The sequence below is a fragment of the Sparus aurata genome, chromosome 2, assembly GCF_900880675.1.
Source record: "Sparus aurata chromosome 2, fSpaAur1.1, whole genome shotgun sequence".
NCBI classification, from domain to species: domain Eukaryota; kingdom Metazoa; phylum Chordata; class Actinopteri; order Spariformes; family Sparidae; genus Sparus; species Sparus aurata.
In genome coordinates this window covers 34,282,670-34,301,577 of record NC_044188.1, presented here as the reverse complement: position 1 = coordinate 34,301,577, position 18,908 = coordinate 34,282,670, and the positions used below count along the sequence as shown (strand labels likewise).

Below are 18,908 nucleotides of genomic sequence, written 5' to 3'. Positions count from 1 at the left end.
CCGCCCTGAGTACCTCAAGTCTCTGGATGTTGTGGGGCTGTCTTGGCTGACACGTCTCTACAGCATCGCGTGGCAGTCGGGGACAGTGCCTCTGGACTGGCAGACCGGGGTGGTGGTCCCCATATTTAAAAAGGGGGACCGGAGGGTGTGCTCCAACTATCGGGGGATCACACTCCTCAGCCTCCCCGGGAAAGTCTATTCCAGGGTACTGGAGAGGAGAATTCGGCCGATAGTCGAACCTCGGATCCAGGAGGAACAATGCGGTTTTCGTCCTGGCCGTGGAACACTGGACCAGCTCTATACCCTCCGCAGGGTGCTCGAGGGTTCATGGGAGTTTGCCCAACCAGTCCACATGTGTTTTGTGGACTTGGAGAAGGCATTCGACCGTGTCCCTCGTGGCATACTGTGGGGGGTGCTCCGGGAGTACGGGGTCGGGGGCCCTCTGTTAAGGGCTGTGCGGTCTCTGTACTGCCGGAGCAGGAGCCTGGTTCGCATTGCCGGCAGTAAGTCAGACCTGTTCCCGGTGCATGTTGGACTCCGGCAGGGCTGCCCTTTGTCACCGGTTCTGTTCATTACTTTTATGGACAGAATTTCTAGGCGCAGCCACGGGCCGGAGGGGATCTGGTTCGGGAGCCAATGGATCTCGTCTCTGCTTTTCGCGGATGACGTGGTCTTGTTGGCTCCTTCGAGCCGGGACCTCCAGCATGCCCTGGGGCGGTTTGCAGCCGAGTGTGAAGCGGCTGGGATGAGAATCAGCACCTCCAAATCCGAGGCCATGGTTCTCGACCGGAAAAAGGTGGCCTGCTCCCTCCAGGTGGGAGGAGAGTTCCTGCCTCAAGTGGAGGAGTTTAAGTATCTTGGGGTCTTGTTCACGAGTGAGGGAAGGACGGAGCGTGAGATTGACAGACGGATCGGTGCAGCGGCCGCAGTAATGCGGTCTTTGTATCGGTCTGTCGTGGTGAAGAGAGAGCTGAGCCGAAAGGCGAAGCTCTCGATTTACCAGTCAATCTACGTTCCGACCCTCACCTATGGCCATGAACTCTGGGTCATGACCGAAAGAATAAGATCCCGGATACAAGCGGCCGAAATGAGTTTCCTCCGCAGGGTGGCAGGGCGCTCCCTTAGAGATAGGGTGAAGAGCTCTGTCACCCGGGAGGAGCTCAGAGTAGAGCCGCTGCTCCTCCACATCGAGAGGAGCCAGCTGAGGTGGCTCGGGCATCTGTTTCGGATGCCCCCGGGACGCCTCCCTCGGGAGGTGTTCCTGGCATGTCCCTCCGGGAGGAGACCCCGAGGAAGACCCAGGACACGCTGGTGTGACTATGTCACTCAGCTGGCCTGGGAACGCCTTGGGGTCCTCCCGGAAGAGCTGGAGGCAGTATCCGGGGAGAGGGAAGTCTGGGTGTCCCTGCTCAGGCAGCTGCCCCCGCGACCCGGCCCCGGATAAGCGGAAGAAAATGGATGGATGGATGGATGGATGGATTAGTATTTTCACAATCCTGTAGTCGGATCTCAGCTTCAGTCTGTCGCGGGAAGACTCGTCGATAATCCTGGCAGGTGTCGCTAAAGTGGTTAAAAAGCTCATCAGCAACAGACACTGGGGTGGATGAAATCCACCCTGAGATGCTGAAGGCTAAGGACATTATTGGGCTGTCTGGGCTGACACACCTCTTCATTGTTGTGGGGCAGTGCCTTTGGAAGGTCCTCATCCTCTCGTTGAATTGTAAACTCTCTGAGTTTGAAACGGTCTGTCTCAGTGCCTTCACCAAATTGGTTCACTCTGCCAAACCTTCAACCTGTCAGCACGATCCTTTCTCTGCACCACTTCTCAAAACATTTAATCTGCTCAACAACTGCTCAACATCATCAACACTTCACTCTCCACTGCCGTAGTGCCCTTAGCCTTTAAATCTGCTGTTATTAAACCTCTACTCAGAAAAACAAACCTCGACTCAGAAATCCTTAAAAATTGGCAGACCCATCTTTCCATTCCAAAATCAATGAAAGAACCGTTGCATCCCAACTAACTGATCATCTATCTAGCAATAACCTGCATGACCCCTTCCAATCCGGATTTAGATCATTCCACTCGGCACTTACTAAAGTGACCAGTAGGGGTTGGAGAAATTATCGATTCTTAGATGCATCGCGATGCGGATGTGGACGATTCTGAATCGATTCACAATTGGCAAAAATCGACTTTGTAAATGTAAACGCAAGAGGCGGAACTCAGAAGTGCGGAAGTGCAGCGCCCAGACAGCGTGCAAAGAAAAAAAAACATTAGATGGCTTAGGGTAAAATTCAACCGGCAACCTCTGCTTTAAAAGCAAGCATGTGGAAGCATTTTGGCTTCTATGAAGTTGAAGGGAAAAAGGACCTGGACAAAAAGCCACACCAGATGGAAGTTGTGTCGAACTATTTTAACAAAATATTCAAATAGTTAACAAAAATATTTTGGCAACACGACAAACATGAAAAACCGCATTAAATGTTTCCATCCAGAGGAGGAAGAAAAAACAGTCGGTTGTAGTTGCTTCCAACCAGAGGACCATCGAGCGAGCGATATCAAATTTTCCTCCCAACTCAGAAAAGGGTGAAGCGAATTACAAACTCTATTGCAACTTTTATTTCCAAATACTTTGCTTTGAAAGTACCAAGTAGTCGCACAGTGAGAGCCTGTATAGAAAAAAAAGATGTATAATCGAATCGAAAAGTGCCTAGAGATTCCCACCCCTAGAGACCAGTGATCCTCTCCTTTCCATTGACTCAAACCAAACCACTTTGTTTTTACTTCTCCACCTTAGTGCAGCTTTTGATACCATTGATCACAATACCCACCTGTATCGACTCAAGATCCTTATTGGTGTTTGAGGCCTTTCTATGTTTTGGTTCAATTCATATTTGACTGAAAAGTCACACTGTGTAGTCAACACCAAGATGATTTTGGACTACTCAAGAATGCAATATGTGCATATGTGTGACCACAGGAGTCTGTCCTGGGTCCACTGCTATTTTCTCTATACATCCTGCCCATCAGTGCTATCATTTGCAAGTTTAATATTAATTTCCACCGTTATGCAGATGACACATAACTATATGTACCATTTTTGTCAAAAGACCAGTCTCAAATATCGAATCTGGAAGAGTGTCTATGCACTATAAAGGACTGGATGTCATCAAACTTCCTGCTCCTCAATGCAGATAAAACTGAACTGCTAATAGTTGGTCCTCCTAGCAAGAGTCTTCTGATTAAGGACTCATCCCTTATTTGTACTTTATGTGCTGTCTGTGTACAAATACATTTTTTGAACTGAACTGGATTAAATTATATTTTGAAAACTTTATCATTTCCCATAGCCCCTCCATCAAAAACCTTTGGTCACTTTTGATTCCTCCCTTGCATTCGACTTGCATATTAAATTTATGACTGGAACTGTCTTATTTCATCTTCGCAATATTTCTAAAATTGGCTTCCAATCCAGGTTAGATCTGATTTCAAAGTGCTACTGCTAATATACAAAACACTGCATGGTTAGCACCATCTTATTTAACTGACCTCATCAAAATTAATTTGCCAGGAAGCAGTCTTCAATCACATGCTGACCTTCTAAAAACTCCTCGGGCTACTAAGAAATCTGCAGGAAACAGAGGCTTTTCTGACCGTGCCCCCATTTAGGTAACAAACTCCCAGCCTTGGTTAGGGAGGCAAGCTCTGTTGAGATTTTTAAATCCAGGTTTAAAACCCATCTCTATTCTCTTGCTTATGACCAACCTTACATTTTCTTTATTTGTTTTTAAGCAACTTCTTTTGCTTTTTCCACCCTGAGACCCGTTTTCAAAAAAGTGCGTTTTCAGGATCCGTGTGGCTGGTCGGCCAAAACAATGGTAAATGTTCTGCATTTTTATAGCGCTTTTCCAGTCTAATGACAGCTCAAAGCGCTGTACAATACATGCCACATTCACCCATTCATACACTGATGACGGAGGCTGCCATGCAAGGCGCCAACTGCTCATCAGGAGCAATTTGGGGTTCAGTATCTTGCTCAAGGACACTTCGACATGCAACTAGGGGGAGCCGGGATTCGAACTGGTGACCTTCTGATCACTAGACGACCTGCTCTACCCACTGAGCCACAGCCGCCAAATATGTCGTTTTTGCGTGGATGGCCTCTCAGGGTGGAGAAAATCCCCCCCCCCCCCCCGCGTGGACAGCGAATCCGCATTCTTTCCCGAAACGATGGCACCATCGCCCCACCCCTCGATCTCTAGCCTCCAACCTCTGAAGCCCGCAATGTCTCATAACAACAATGCCGGACTACATGCTCGTGATTGTGCTGCAGAAGATATTGAGCCTTTCTCGCAACTCACTCGCATTGGACTTGAGTGTGTGTCGCAGCAGCAGTTCGACCTCATTAACAGTCCACACGAACGATTCTGATTTCCTTGCACTAGCCATTTTCGTCTTTTCGTCTTTCATGGATTTATTGATAGTACAGTTGAAGAGGTGACAGGAAACAGGGAGAGAGACAGGGGGAGTGACACGTAGCAAAGGGACCCAGGACAGGAGTCAAAACCAGGTCCGCTGCAGCGAGGACAAAGCCTCTGCACATGGGACACCTGCTCTACCAACTGAACTAAACGGCGCCTGCTTGTCCTTCTACTGTCTGTTTACAGCATGCAAGCTTTATGTGCATGCTCCGTCTCTTCTTCTCCGTTTTTGGTGAATTTCAAACGCCACCTATAGGCCTGGAATATAAACTACAGCGTTTTCGGTCATTTTCAGTGGATCCGTATGGACGCAAATATTCTTAAAATGATGCCGTTTAATTATGTGTGGATGCGCCCTTAGTGGCACTTCAGGTAGAGCTTACATGCATATAGTGTGAGTGAAAAGCAAGTCGCTATGCAGCCTGTGTATAGACCGCTGGATTGTAAAACAGAAGTCCATCTCTTCTGTCAGATACATGCGAGATTTACGACTGAAATAGACACACCATCAGTTTGATATAATAATTGCCGAAAGCACATTACCTTGTTGATATTAGATGCTGTAGCCAAACCAAATAATAGGACCAATCACAATATTTATTGACAGTAACTTCCAAGTAGAACCCCTTCATAACTTACCATCTTTTCATCATGTTATCATAAAGTGTGTCCATCTATCCATCATCTAAATGATGAATGTTTGATGCTTTCATATCTCATTAATGAAAACACTCTTGCCAGCGTCAGACTGAAGACCTCATTTACCCATTTACTGATTATCAGTCTGCCCGATTGAAATTAGCAAATAACATTTTTACTGTCATATCAGTGTTTTTTGGGTTTGACTGCCACTAAAATAAAATAAAATAAAATACATTTAAGTGCAGTACTTTGCCTGTGATGCTGCATGCTTTTTCTGTTTGTGGTCACCACTCTGTGGTCTCAGTTTTCACAACACTATCTGATGTCATGAGTAATAGCAGAGCAATAATTTCAACTTGCCTGCTAAAGGTTATCAGGTAAATGAAGTGGAGTGAAAGTATCAAGTAGCATAAAATGGAAATACTGACTGTTTTACAGGAGTCATCTATGAACAAACAGCGTTGGGCCACAGGAATCTGCTGCAGTATCACCTCTGGGACGGTGAATAATATCTCTTTTAAAAGCTACAACATTACTGTTTCATGGCAGACATTTTGTTTTGTCATTCTAGAAAAAAAAATCACATGAGGTAGGTGACCAATAACTTTAGCAATGACTCCGTTAAATGGAAGTGTCCCCCACTAGTCTAAGACAGTGAGGCAGCGAGCCAGCAGCCAGCATGGTCGTTACCACCACCCTGAAACTGGAGCAGTAAAATGGAATTCAGCCATCATTCTTTTGGGGTTTTTACACCTTTTCCTACTGTGACAAAAAGGTCTTTTAAATTTAAGACCTACAGATTTTAGGAAATATTTCCTTGTTGCGGATAGTAGTAGCCTACGGGTAATAATCTCAACTTCATCGAACTAAATTCAAAATGTCTGTGACCTCTTTTTGGGCGTTACATTATAAGAGTTACCACGTAGAGTCACCTTTTTCTGTAACAGCAACAAAAAAATAATAATATTAATACAATATCACATCGGGACTATGCATTATGAACGTTGATAATGGCAATGTAGGCCTCGTGAACATTCCTGATCAGGTCACAGAATGTGATGGGTACAGAACCTGGCGCAGCACCTGTCTCAAAAAGTCCCTGTAACAAACAAGAAGCTGGCAGACTTCAGCTGCCACCCTCATACAAGTCAGTGAGGGTCCAAACATCCTGTACAGTACCTCCAGAGCGGGCCTGGTCCTGACGGTCTGGTCCTGACAGCCTGGTCCTGAGGGTCTGGTCCTGAGGGTCTGCGCTGCTGCACATGGATTAGTCTTCAGCTTCTGGATGAGTTCACACTGATGCAGAGGCTCTTCAGCATTGCTCTGTTTCGCTGTGGACCGTTCTGTCCGATTCTCTGTCCATATATCCACATTGGTTGTGATTGTGTCACAGACAGCGACCCAAAGACGTGTCGCTCGCTGGTGCTTCCTCTAAACAATACATAGTTTCATAGAGGTTTCCGTGTTTGTGTTTCCATTAAGCTACCGCAAGTCTCCTTTACAAAGCTACCCGTAATAAAGACATGGCAGCACAAGTTCAAGTCGCCTTCCTCCAAATGTCACCTTCAAATTAAAACAAGACTTGAACACTCGGGCAGGCTAAAATCTGAGGATAAAAGTGAATTGATTTATAGAGCACATTTAAAAACAACACATGAACAGACGTGCTTTACAGAGATATTTACATACAATCAACTGAATGCATCGGGAAAAAAAATGAATATCCACATTAAAGAAAAGGAAATATTAATTCAATGATAGCATACAAAGAATAGGCATTACACAGAGGCCTAATGGATAATAAAGATGTTAGTGTTAGAATTATTAAGGATAAAGTAAAGTAATAATCTATCTATCTTCTGATGTATTGTTTATTTTATAGAAAGAGGTTATTTCTACAATTGTGGCGCCTTTTTATGCTTTTATTTTGATAAAATTATATTTTGATTTCCTTTTTCATTGCATCTAACACAAGTGAGCTGACACAGCCTGGCAGTTTGACCTTATCAACCACCTGCTCAAACATCTGCTGCCTGTGATGTCTCTTCTATCCACCTCTGGTACCCTTCATGTTTGTCACATATTCACACGGTTAAGTATTACATTTCCAGCATATAAGAAATAACTATAAAATAGGCTTTTGTAAATGTCAAGCTGTTTCATTAAAATTTGTCACTGACAGACACTTTGCATAGTCTTTGTGATAAGTTAGAATACACTGCCATCTGCTGCAAAAGCTGTGTCAATGAAGACTCGGTGTAGGTGAAATGGTACATGACCATACAGATAGAGGACTGTCCATCCAGTGCACCAGGGGTCAGACCCTGACAAGGAAAAGAATCTATATTTTATCACATACAATACAATGTACAATGTAGAAACTGAGGTGTGAAACTTGTTCTCTGCATTGATCCCAGTGGGCAGCTAACATAGTGCACTTTGCCAAGTAAAATCATACAAAGTAGAGCAAGTGGACCTCTGATACAGCTTTTCATCAAAATTAGCGGATCTACATAGTTTTTTTAAATGTGGGTAGGTACACCTGCTAAAAAAAACCTTTTGACTCCATTCTCACTTCCAACGGACAAGGCGCCTGTGACTTTTAAGCTGAAGCATTATGTTGTAAGTCACTGACGTCAGGTTTCACGTCACAAATGTGCCAGAAACAGCCATAACAGAAGAGAAGACAACAACAGATGAATTGTGAAAGAAACGTCTGTAAAACGGTGGATTCATTCTTTTGAGCATCACAACCCGACGCGACATCACTCGTTTCACCGTCATCATTAGAGCCATTCAGTCATCCAGCAACATCATCTCATCCCACTTCAAGGTGGCCGGCTCATCAGGTGATCCAGGTATTTTCATACCCAGGAAGTCATGCTTTTAGGCTTCTAATGTACTGCATCCTGAATTCCTTCCTTATGTATGTGCCACCACTGGATGTTGATAACGTGCCATCACACGCGGAGGTATTTGGCGTATTCACTTGGGTCTTAATTTAGATCAAAGCCGAGCCAAAGTGATAAAAACCTGTGTCTACTGCAGAGTCAATTGAGCCGGGTGTACATGCAGAGTTTACACATTCCAGCTGCACACAAGAGACTGATCGTAGCAGGTTTAAGTGGGATTTTGGACCAGTGGGAAAGGGGTTTAATCTATAGAGGGGTGATTCATAAATTCATGGTCTGAAGTAGATGGAGATGAATCATACAGCACAGCTGAACCCTTTGTGTGGTTATGCAGAGTGGGTAGGGGGAATTTAATAGCTTTTGTGGTATTTTTTAATTTCCTGAAACAGCAATATTGCTGTTAAATGGATTGTGGACAGGGCTTAAAATGTTGAAAAAATGTACTCCAAATATCTGTCTACTGTAGTGGACACCATGCATGAAAGGTTTGAATACAACTCATAAAATACAGAATCTTTTGATAGGGAGTAACATTACTTCTTACAACTAATTTTGTAATATTAGTTTAGTATTGCACTTCCTTCAAGTACAGGGACCAAAGTAGCAGAGGCCAAGACATCCTGATTTGTAATCCCTAGATTCCTCAGTCAAGCTCCAAAACCACTGGATCATACATTTACCATTCTTCAACCAGAGCGCATCCTCATTACTCCCTCACTTTCTGTTGAAAGCCCATATCTTTCAAACTCTGCATACAGTTTGATACAATTTTTGACATTGACATTATGACATCATCATGATTCTTCACTCATTCTTAACATATAGATAAACTTACTTATGCAGATAAATGCATTGATAGACATGGATATGCGTTTGCTAAATACGTTCAGCCAGAGCAGTTTACATATTTCCTGAAGTTAACAGCATTTTCAAATATAAATTATTAATATTTGTATAAGTGATGTCATCGGTATATTACTGACAAACACCTGCTGACATATGTGTCCTCCAGTTGATGAAGATATTTCTTCCAGCACATATTTGATACTGTTGTTTGTGTGAGGAGAGCTGCTTCCTGGGGCTCAGCTTGATCTGGATGGCTCCACCCAGACACACACACGCACACACACACACACACACCTCTGCAGAACAGCTTCAAGTTACTTGTTTTGTATATCAGAGAAATAAAAATACTTAAAAAGGTTTGTACTGTCACATGTTTAAACTCTCATGATGTTGGGCTGTGCATTTTTAGATTCATAACATTCAACAGTTGTTATGTTTGTTTGAAATTCCAGCAGATGGTTGTGTGTTTTAAGACTTTGTGAGCCAGACTGTGTGTATGTGAGCAAGTCACAGCAGCTGCCTGGGAGGAACCACAGCTTCTCCAGTCTTCTCTGAGGATAAAACAGGTTCTGCATGCAGCCTGACATGTGACACATTCCTCCACCACAGCAGCAAGTTTAACTCTGTTAACTCAGCGGATCCATGCGCGAATATTAAGAGCAAAATAACTGAAAGAGAGAAGAATTGAATTCCATAGTTGCTTTTTCTTCTCTGCAGACTGCTCCACCCTCCTATCCTTGAGAGCCCATAACACAGCGATGACTCACGTCCTGTGTTTGTTGAAATCTTTCTTTCACTGAGATCCCGAAGCAGCCACATGATGATGACACAGAGATCTGAAATACATATCACAGATTCAACTGGGTTATTTCATTTACTACTTTGAACAAAGTTAAAAACAGTAAATGTCATGCAGCCCCACATCTCAGCCGAGGCCTGAGGCTCCCAAACCTCCTATTTACTCTGTAGTTCTTTTACAAAACATTAAAAGGAAATTTGGGTTAAATGTGGCTATTATGATAATTAATGAATACCAGGGATAATTATTGATTATGATAAATCATAAGATCCAATTGACATTAGATCCCCTCGGGGCACCACCTTTGAAGAAGGGAAAACATAGCAAATTCACCAAATCAGTCTCCTAAAAAGGTACTAAACTGTCACTTGGTGATTCTGATTAATAATGAACTTAAAAAATACAACCAAGATTACCTTAACAGCCAGTAATGGTCGCAGGATTTTGGAGCTTTGACAGTGTGACAAGCAAAACGATGGCTAGGGTTTAAAGTGCCATCCCGCACGGCATGGACAAAGGAACATGGACAAAGGAACTAGAAACAAAACGGCTGACGAATGGGGACTACAACATGGCTGACAAGAGTCAGGTCCAAGATGGTGGATCACCACGTGTTTCATTGATAGGAGCACCATGTGCTCCCTGATATCACATGTAGGTGTGATATGGTTAAGGCTGAAGGAGTGTGTGTGTGTGTGTGTGTGTGTGTGTGTGTGTGTGTGTGTGTGTGTGTGACATGATGTCAGGTTATAGTCCAGTCCTGTGCTTAGCTGTGCTATGCAGTGCTGTGTGCTATCTAGGCCCAGTTCAACATTACCAGTCTTTGAAGAAAAGATGCTAGTGGTTCCTTAGCTGATGAGCCAAGCAGGATAGTGTTGTAATACCAGTGTTGAACAGTACTGTCCTTGCTTTGCATTGCCTGATGGGGGGAACTGGTCACTCCTATCGTTTTCAGGGATAGCAGCTTGGTGCTAATTTGCTCCATGTTCTTCTTATTGTGGAGTTCGCTGGAAAGCTTTGCGCTGCAGCTACTGGTGCTAACTGAGCTGGAATACTAAAGGACCTTGTGTCACTGCAGTAGCTGCTGAAACTGCAGCTGGCAGCTCTCAGGAGAAGAGCTGGGGCAAGGCCAAGTGGGAGTTGAGCAGGAGTTGTGGAGAGTTAAGAGGGCAAGTAGCCCTGTGTGGTGAGAGGTGGAGAAGAGCGGTGGAGAGGAGAGATAAAATATGAAGAGGCTTGAGTTTTGACTATCTGGTCAGTGGGGGGTCTGTCACCCTGATCAGCAGTAGCTCAAAGCTGGGTCTCTTGGCATTCTTTGCACCTTGGTTTGAAGACCAGGGAATTATGGGGAAATTGAGTTCAAAGTCCATTTTGAAAAGGTGTTGACCGGGCCTCCAAATTCCCCAGATCCCAATCTGATCGAGCACCTGTAAGACGTGCTGAGCAGGTCTGATACATGGAGGCCCCACCCCCCAACATACAGGAACCAGAGGATCCACTATAAAACGCTCTGGTGCCAGTGTCTCTCACTGTTAAAATAAATCAACCTTTAAAATTAAAAGGGCAGGCACATAGAGGCAGGCAAAAATAAGAAAACTAGCTAGTTTAATGAGATGATAAAATTGCAGGCAACAAGAAGACAAATACAAAAGTAAGACAAAAACTGAGGGGAACTGTCACAGGAGCACGGACACGGTTGAAAGTGACAACAGAAGTCAAGAGTATATGAATATAAATTAAAAATATAAAAATAAAGATAAATAACATCTAATTACACTGTGAATATTTAAAGTCCATCTGAAAGTAAGTAGCATTTTTGTCTCCTACAGCATACAAAGCTGCTCTGCAAATCATTTGTCTTCTTTCCTTTAAGTAACCAAACCAACCATCGGGAAAGGTCTACTCCTGACATCCATTTACAGGCTAGTTATCCAATTTGCTGCTCATCTACAGTACATTCACCAGCCTGTAAATTTACCTGCAAATGTCACTTTGGTCATATGAGATGCTGGTGTGGTCCTGACTGTTCAATACTGCAAAGTCTCTGCTAATACATGTAGGTTACAACACACTTTTATTTTTCTCTCTTTATCCTGTACCCTGTTGGGCCTCAGCCTGCCAGCTGCTGTCAATCAATAACAGAGACACTGATAGGCCAGAAAAACAATCCACGTAAGGACAGGAACACAGACAACAGTAACTGGCCTAGATGGCACAAACACGAATCCCAAGTGAATTTAGTGGCAGAATTTCATAATATTTTAAAACTCTGTGATTTGATTTCTTGTAGTGCCTTTAAAATCATTTTCAGACCTGTAGACTGAAAAGTTGGGGTATGTTTGTTTAAAATATTATGTTTAGGTGCAGGGTTTGTACTGTACTTTGTTCTTTGAGATTTAACAGATTGTGATAATCTCTTTGCTTTGCTTTGCTTTGCTGTGTGTGTGTCTGTGTGTCTGTGTGTGTTTTTGCTGCTATTCTTGGCCAGGACTCCCTTGCAAAATTGATTTTTAGGCTCAACAGGACCTATTCTGATTACATAAAAGGTTTGAAGCAGCTTGTAAAGCTAGCCTTTGAAAAACTAGAATTGAGGTTTAGCAGATGGTGTATTCAATGCACAGTAGTCCATAGATGAAAAGTTACCTCTTGCTATACTTGGACAAAGCCTGTGCTCTTTGATCTCATTTGCTGTGTTCGTCACTTTGTTATTCGTCTTCCCCCTCCTTAATGTGTAACTGCAGGTATTAACAGTCCAGGTCAATAATAAACCTGATCACAACTCATGTGAACACAGAGCTCTCGTGTGTTTTAACTGCTGGTAGATTTCCATTCAGCTGATAGGATCCCTAAAGACTACAACGTGATTCCTAAGTGCTACTGTCACAGGTGCAACAGTTAGTTCATGCTTTAGAATGTTTGTCTAAATACATATTGTCATTGTGCACATTTATAAGTTGACAAAAACAATGTTCATTTTAATATTTAAAAACAGTTCAATCGCATATTGAAATTTACATTTTCTATGTTCTTCCTTCCTTAAATTCATTTATCAACACATGAATTCATTATTTAAAAAACACTACATTAAAAGGGGGTTTTAGAAAAGAAATAGGAAATAGGTATTCTTATTTTCAGTTTCTCTGTAATAATTACATTAGCACATGAGACTGGCAGAAAAATCTCTTCCATGATCTGGAGAGACTCATCGTGCATACTCATTCCCTTTAATACATAACTGATAACACAGAATATATCAATAACTTACTGTGGCGGGTGGGTAGGAGGACAATCAGCAAACTGGTATAATCAAGGAGGAGTTGACAACACCAGCCTGGGAATTTCACCAAAGGAATGGTGTTTACCTAAGATCAAGACTGATAACTCAAAGGCATACAGGTTTGCTATACTAAGAGGCAAGAGATGTAGTTCCATCCAACAATAATTCTTTATTCAACAATATCAAAAATACCAGTATGCCAGTACACCCTGCTACGTTGCACACACAGTCTTGACATCCCATTCTTAATCCATAGGCGTTCATATGACGTCGGTCCACCCTTTGCAGCTATAATAGCTTCAACTCTTCTGGGAAGGCTTTCCACAAGGTTTAGGAGTGTGTTTATGGAAAGTTTTGACCATTCTTCCAGAAATGCATTTGTGAGGTCACACACTGATGTTGGACGGGAAGGCCTGGCTCTCAGTCTCCGCTCTAATTCATCCCAAAGGTGTTCTATTGAACTGGTGCACAGTCATGTTGGAATCCACCCATTTCCTCGGAAGCCTATGGGGGCTGCCATGACAGATAACTACTTGCGCCGGCGGTTTTCTGTTTCCGGTTGCCTTGCAACTGCATGACTGACCACTGCCGCTAAGCTAGCCCTAAACAGCTAGCGTTATGTCATAAATGCCAAATTGTTTTTAAAATTAGCTCAGGTGCAACATGTGCCGTTGTTGGTTGCCACAACAATTAATGAAAATTGAAGTTTTTTTTCAGAAACGTCTCGTGTAGTACATCAACAACTTAGACAAACATGTCCGTGCCCTGCGCCGCACACGCCATGCTGAGGAAGGAGGAACGGAGACTAGCGTGGCTCGCGGCTTTGACACTAAAATAAATATTTGGGTTTATGAATTTCTTCCACAGAATAGCTGCTGTATGACTACATGACTTCCCTAACCCGGCAATGCACGAGCAGCCACCTGTCTCCACGACTCCACTTTCCTTCAGCATTATTCACACTGAATGTTTAGCTTGATTGACGCTGTGGCTGGGCGCTACTGCTTCAGAAATATAAACTTGCTGTGTTTCTTCAACAGTCCTTTCCCTATTTTGTTACTGTCAACCGCCGTCAACACCTTCAGAAAATATAAGGTAATTAACAACGTCAATGTAGCTAACGTCGGGATAATGCTTCATGTCATCTGCCCACTCTGTGAGAACTGACGGGTGAGGCACTGTGAGAACTGTCCTCACGGCTTAATAAAACATCCATACTGTGTATCCACCTCCGATTTTTATCCATTCTGTCGCTTTCTTTGTGTTAAAAGCCGGTTTTTAGAGCGAGCATGACAGCTAATACCATATATATATATATATATATATATATATATATATATATATATATATATATATATATATATATATACATACATACATACATATATATGTACACTAGTGCAGTGCCCGTAAGAAAAGTGTATTCCTATAAAAAAAAGTGGGAGGTTAAGCAGCTTTTTCATGGATGGCCAAATGAGGCTGTGTTTGAAGTTTTGTTGTGAAATCCCATATTCCAGGGTATAATTGGCTGTTTTTGACTATTTTTGATTTTGCCATTATATTTCACCTTAAAAACTATTTACTTGGTGTTATTATTTTCAGCACAACCTCACATGTGTGACTGTACAGTTATTTTTTTTATTTTGACATACTGTATTAACACAATGGACCTAAAATCACACAAAAAAAAACATAAAATCTGAGTAGAAAAAGTTAGATTTTTTTACTGTGAAAACCACAAATATGTTTAACAAACCATTTTTTTTTTTTACTTATAATGCAAATATAAATTGTTGTTTGCTAAATTTGTGCATACATTTAAAAAATGTACAAAGTTATATGTAACTATTTACATTTAAATGCAGGCAATGCTCAGGTCTGCCTGAGCTCCTTCAGGCTGAATAAATAGGTGGACTGCCTGCTCCACATTCAGCTTCTCCTCATTATTCTGACTCATTAAACAAAAAACCGACTCCACTACACACTAAACACACTACACCAAACACTATATAACACACTAACTACACACTCCAAACACGCTAAATGTCACAAATCTCTCAACTCTCAATATTGCTGTCTACACACCGACTGTCGTTGCCTGTCAATCATCCGCCTAGGTCCCTCCCACAACTTCCTGTTCCTCAACAACCAAACTTGCGGCTTGGACACTTTCATGACAAAAGCCCGTTTTTACCGTTTCTTCCTGCACCAGACACAAAGCAAACGTTACGGCAATGTTCGCGAAAAGCGTGGCGGACATTATTTACCCTAGGTCCGGTATTGGACATGCCGATGCGTCCGGTCCGTCGCCTCGGGAGGTGGGCCGTGTAGCTAGCGGCTAGCGGCTAGCAGCTAGCTAGCGGCTAGCTACACATGAACATCCACAGATTACGATTCCACTTTGTTGTCCGCGCGTCTCCGGATCTCCTCAGACCCGAACAGACTCGGTCCGGACTCGTTTAAACTCATTAATCCACAACGGTCAGTTTAGATGCACAGAACAGAACAGAACAGAACAGAACAAAATCCCGGTCCAGCTCGCGCCGCTGCAGGTATAAATCCGCTTGTTTCTTCAGGTATGTCGTGGGCTTGAGCTCTGCAGTGATTGGCTCTGGTGCACACGTGGCCACGGTGTGCAGTGATTGGCTCTGGTGCGCACGTGACTGTGGTGGCTCTGGTGGACAATGCTCGGCGGAATTTGTAAAGCATTTATGAAATAATTTATTCACGGTATCATTGCAGTCCAAACTAATGCTTAGATGCACATTACTGAACCACGCAGCAGCAATGTTGAAAGTCTCGGGTCAGTGTGATCCTTATCCGCAGAGAGATTTGACCAACAGACACATACACACACACACACAGAGACAGACAGAGATTCCTTGTATTTATATATACTAGTGCAGTGCCCGTAAGAAAAGTGTATTCCTATAAAAAAAGTGGGAGGTTAAGCAGCTTTTTCATGGATGGCCAAATGAGGCTGTGTTTGAAGGTGGGACGTCAGGGATATTTAGGTTTGTTGTGAAATCCCATATTCCAGGGTATAATTGGCTGTTTTTGACTATTTTTGATTTTGCCATTATATTTCACCTTAAAAGCTATTTACTTGGTGTCATTATTTTCAGCACGTGTGACTGTACAGTTCTTTTTTCATTTTGACATACTGTATTAACACAATGGACCTAAAATCACAAAAAAAACATAAAATCCGAGTAGAAAAAGTTAGATTTTTTTACTGTGAAAACCACAAATATGTTTAACAAACCATTTTTTTTTTTTTTTACTTATAATGCAAATATAAATTGTTGTTTGCTAAATTTGTGCATACATTTAAAAAATGTACAAAGTTATATGTAACTATTTACATTTAAATGCAGGCAATGCTCAGGTCTGCCTGTGCTCTTTCCAGCTGAATAAATAGCTGGACTGCCTGCTCCACATTCAGCTTCTCCTCATTATTCTGACTCAAACAAAAAACCGACTCCACTACACACTAAACACACTACACCAAACACTACATAACACACTAACTATACACTCCAAACACGCTAAATGTCACAAATCTCTGAACTCTCAATATCGCTGTCTACACACCGACCGTCGTTGCCTGTCAATCATCCGCCTAGGTCCCTCCCACAACTTCCTGTTCCTCAACAACCAAACTTGCTGCTTGGACACTTTCGTGACAAAAGCCCGTTTTTACCGTTTCTTCCTGCACCAGACACAAAGCAAACGTGACAGCAATGTTCGCGAAAAAGCGTGGCGGACATTATTTACCCTGGGTCCGGTTTTGGACATGTCGATGCATCCGGTCTGTCGCCTCGGGAGGTGGGCCGTGTAGCTAGCCGCTAGCTACACATGAACATCCACAGATTCCGATTCCAGTTTGTTGTCCGCGCGTCTCCGGATCTCCTCAGACCCGAACAGACTCGGTCCAGACTCGTTTAATCTCATTAATCCACAACAGTCAGTTTAGATGCACAGAACAGAACAGAACAGAACAGAACAAAATCCCGGTCCAGCTCGCGCCGCTGCAGGTATAAATCCGCTTGTTTCTTCAGGTATGTCGTGGGCTTGAGCTCTGCAGTGATTGGCTCTGGTGCGCATGTGGCCACGGTGTGCAGTGATTGGCTCTGGTGCGCACGTGACTGTGGTTGCTCTGGTGAACAATGCTCGGCGGAATTTGTAAAGCATTTATGAAATAATTTATTCACGGTATCATTGCAGTCCAAACAAATGCTTAGATGCACACCACTGAACCACGCAGCAGCCATGTTGAAAGTCTCGGGTCAGTGTGATCCTTATCCGCAGAGATATTTGACCAACAGACACATACACCACACACACACACACACACACACACACACACAGACAGAGATTCCTTGTATTTATATATATGTATATATATATATATATATATATATGTATATATATATATATATATATGTATATATATGTATATATATATATATATATATATATATATATATATATATGTACACACTACTCACAATAAGTTAGTCTGAATTTTAATGAAATAAGTAAAAGTTCCCTTTGATATTACTAATAATGAATGAGGAGAAACACCATTTCCATTAGTTTAATATTTATTACCCCAAAAATTTAGACAATAACAAGGATAGCCCCAAATAACAAAAATTGACAATGTCAGTAGCGGGTGTTTCCACCATTTGCCGCAATGACAGCTTGACAGCGACGTCTCATGCTCCTCACTAGCCTCATGATGTTGCTCTGAGGCAATGCGTTCCACTCCTCCACAAGTGACCTTCTGGTCACGTGGGGGTGGGGTACGATCATCCAGTCTCTGCTTCAGCTGGTCCCAGACGTGCTCTATGGGGTTCAGATCAGGGGACATTGCTGGCCATACCATATGAGGCACTCTGACTTCCTGAAGTCGAGCTGTGACAATTCTGGCACGATGTGGTGGAGCATTATCATCCATGAACAGAAAGTTGGGGGTGTGCTGGCAGAATTGGGGGATGATGATGGGTTCTATGATGTCTCTGAGGTAAGAACGTGCAGTGACTGAGCCATCTACAATAACCAAATCTGTTTTGCGCTGACTGGTGATGCCTGCCCAGCCTGTTGCACCTCCCTCCCGAAAGGGAACCCTGGGGACCATGTTGACCTTGGCGTATCGCTCACCTCGCCTTCTCCAGCAACGCTGACGACCATCATTTCTGTGCAAGGTGACCCGACACTCATCAGTGAACAGGACAGTAGACCACTGCTGCATTGTCCAGGTCACATGGGCATGTGCCCACTGCAAACGTTCACGGCGGTGTCTTGGTGTCAGTGGAGTCACCTGCAATGGTTGTCTGGCTTTCAAGCCAAAGCGGTGGAGTCGTATGTATGAAATCCACTGAGTCTCTCACAATATCTCTAAGTTATTGTGATAGATAGATAGATAGATAGATAGATGTCTCTCTCTGTATCTCATATTTCTATATCTATATATAGGGTCCATTGCAATATTTCTCTCAAATTAATAACACTCTTTTTTTCAAAAAGGCTTTATTGAATCTACAAACACAGTTATAAGAAAATTGCAGGAATTTTGTACATTCATATATATGTTATATATTTACCGCTTTTACTGCATTTCACTGAGGCAGGACTGTGTTTTTCCAATCACAATGGTTCAAGGTAAATAAACATGTAATTCAAACCCCTTTTAAGGTTTTGTTTAGATCTACAAATTGCAGCCCATTCATGAGACACCCTCTCAGCAGAAAAGTATGAGAACCAAACCATTTCTACAAACTTCTGAAAAGGAATACCTTTGGCATTGACATTGTCAAAAACATATTGCCAAGAATGATTGATACCCGCTTTGCACCAACCTTTCTGAAGAACCAGAAGCAGGACAACACTAAAAGCTCAATGTCCCTTCTTCACATCTATTCTTACTGACAGAAAAACTGAC

At 42.8% G+C, this 18,908-nt stretch overlaps 1 protein-coding gene across 1 annotated transcript in view; it reads right to left on the bottom strand.

Moving 5' to 3' along the window:
• The window catches only part of LOC115596658 (kinase suppressor of Ras 1-like), a 69,761-nt gene extending 61,752 nt beyond the window's left edge, over nucleotides 1-8,009 (bottom strand). The window contains exons 1-2 of the mRNA XM_030441936.1: nucleotides 7,998-8,009; nucleotides 6,307-6,558 (exon numbers count right to left, since the gene is read on the bottom strand). Of these exons, the coding sequence (XP_030297796.1) occupies nucleotides 6,307-6,558; nucleotides 7,998-8,009 (264 nt within the window). The remainder of the gene's footprint in view (nucleotides 1-6,306; nucleotides 6,559-7,997) is intronic.
• Between the last annotated feature and the right edge of the window lie 10,899 nt (nucleotides 8,010-18,908).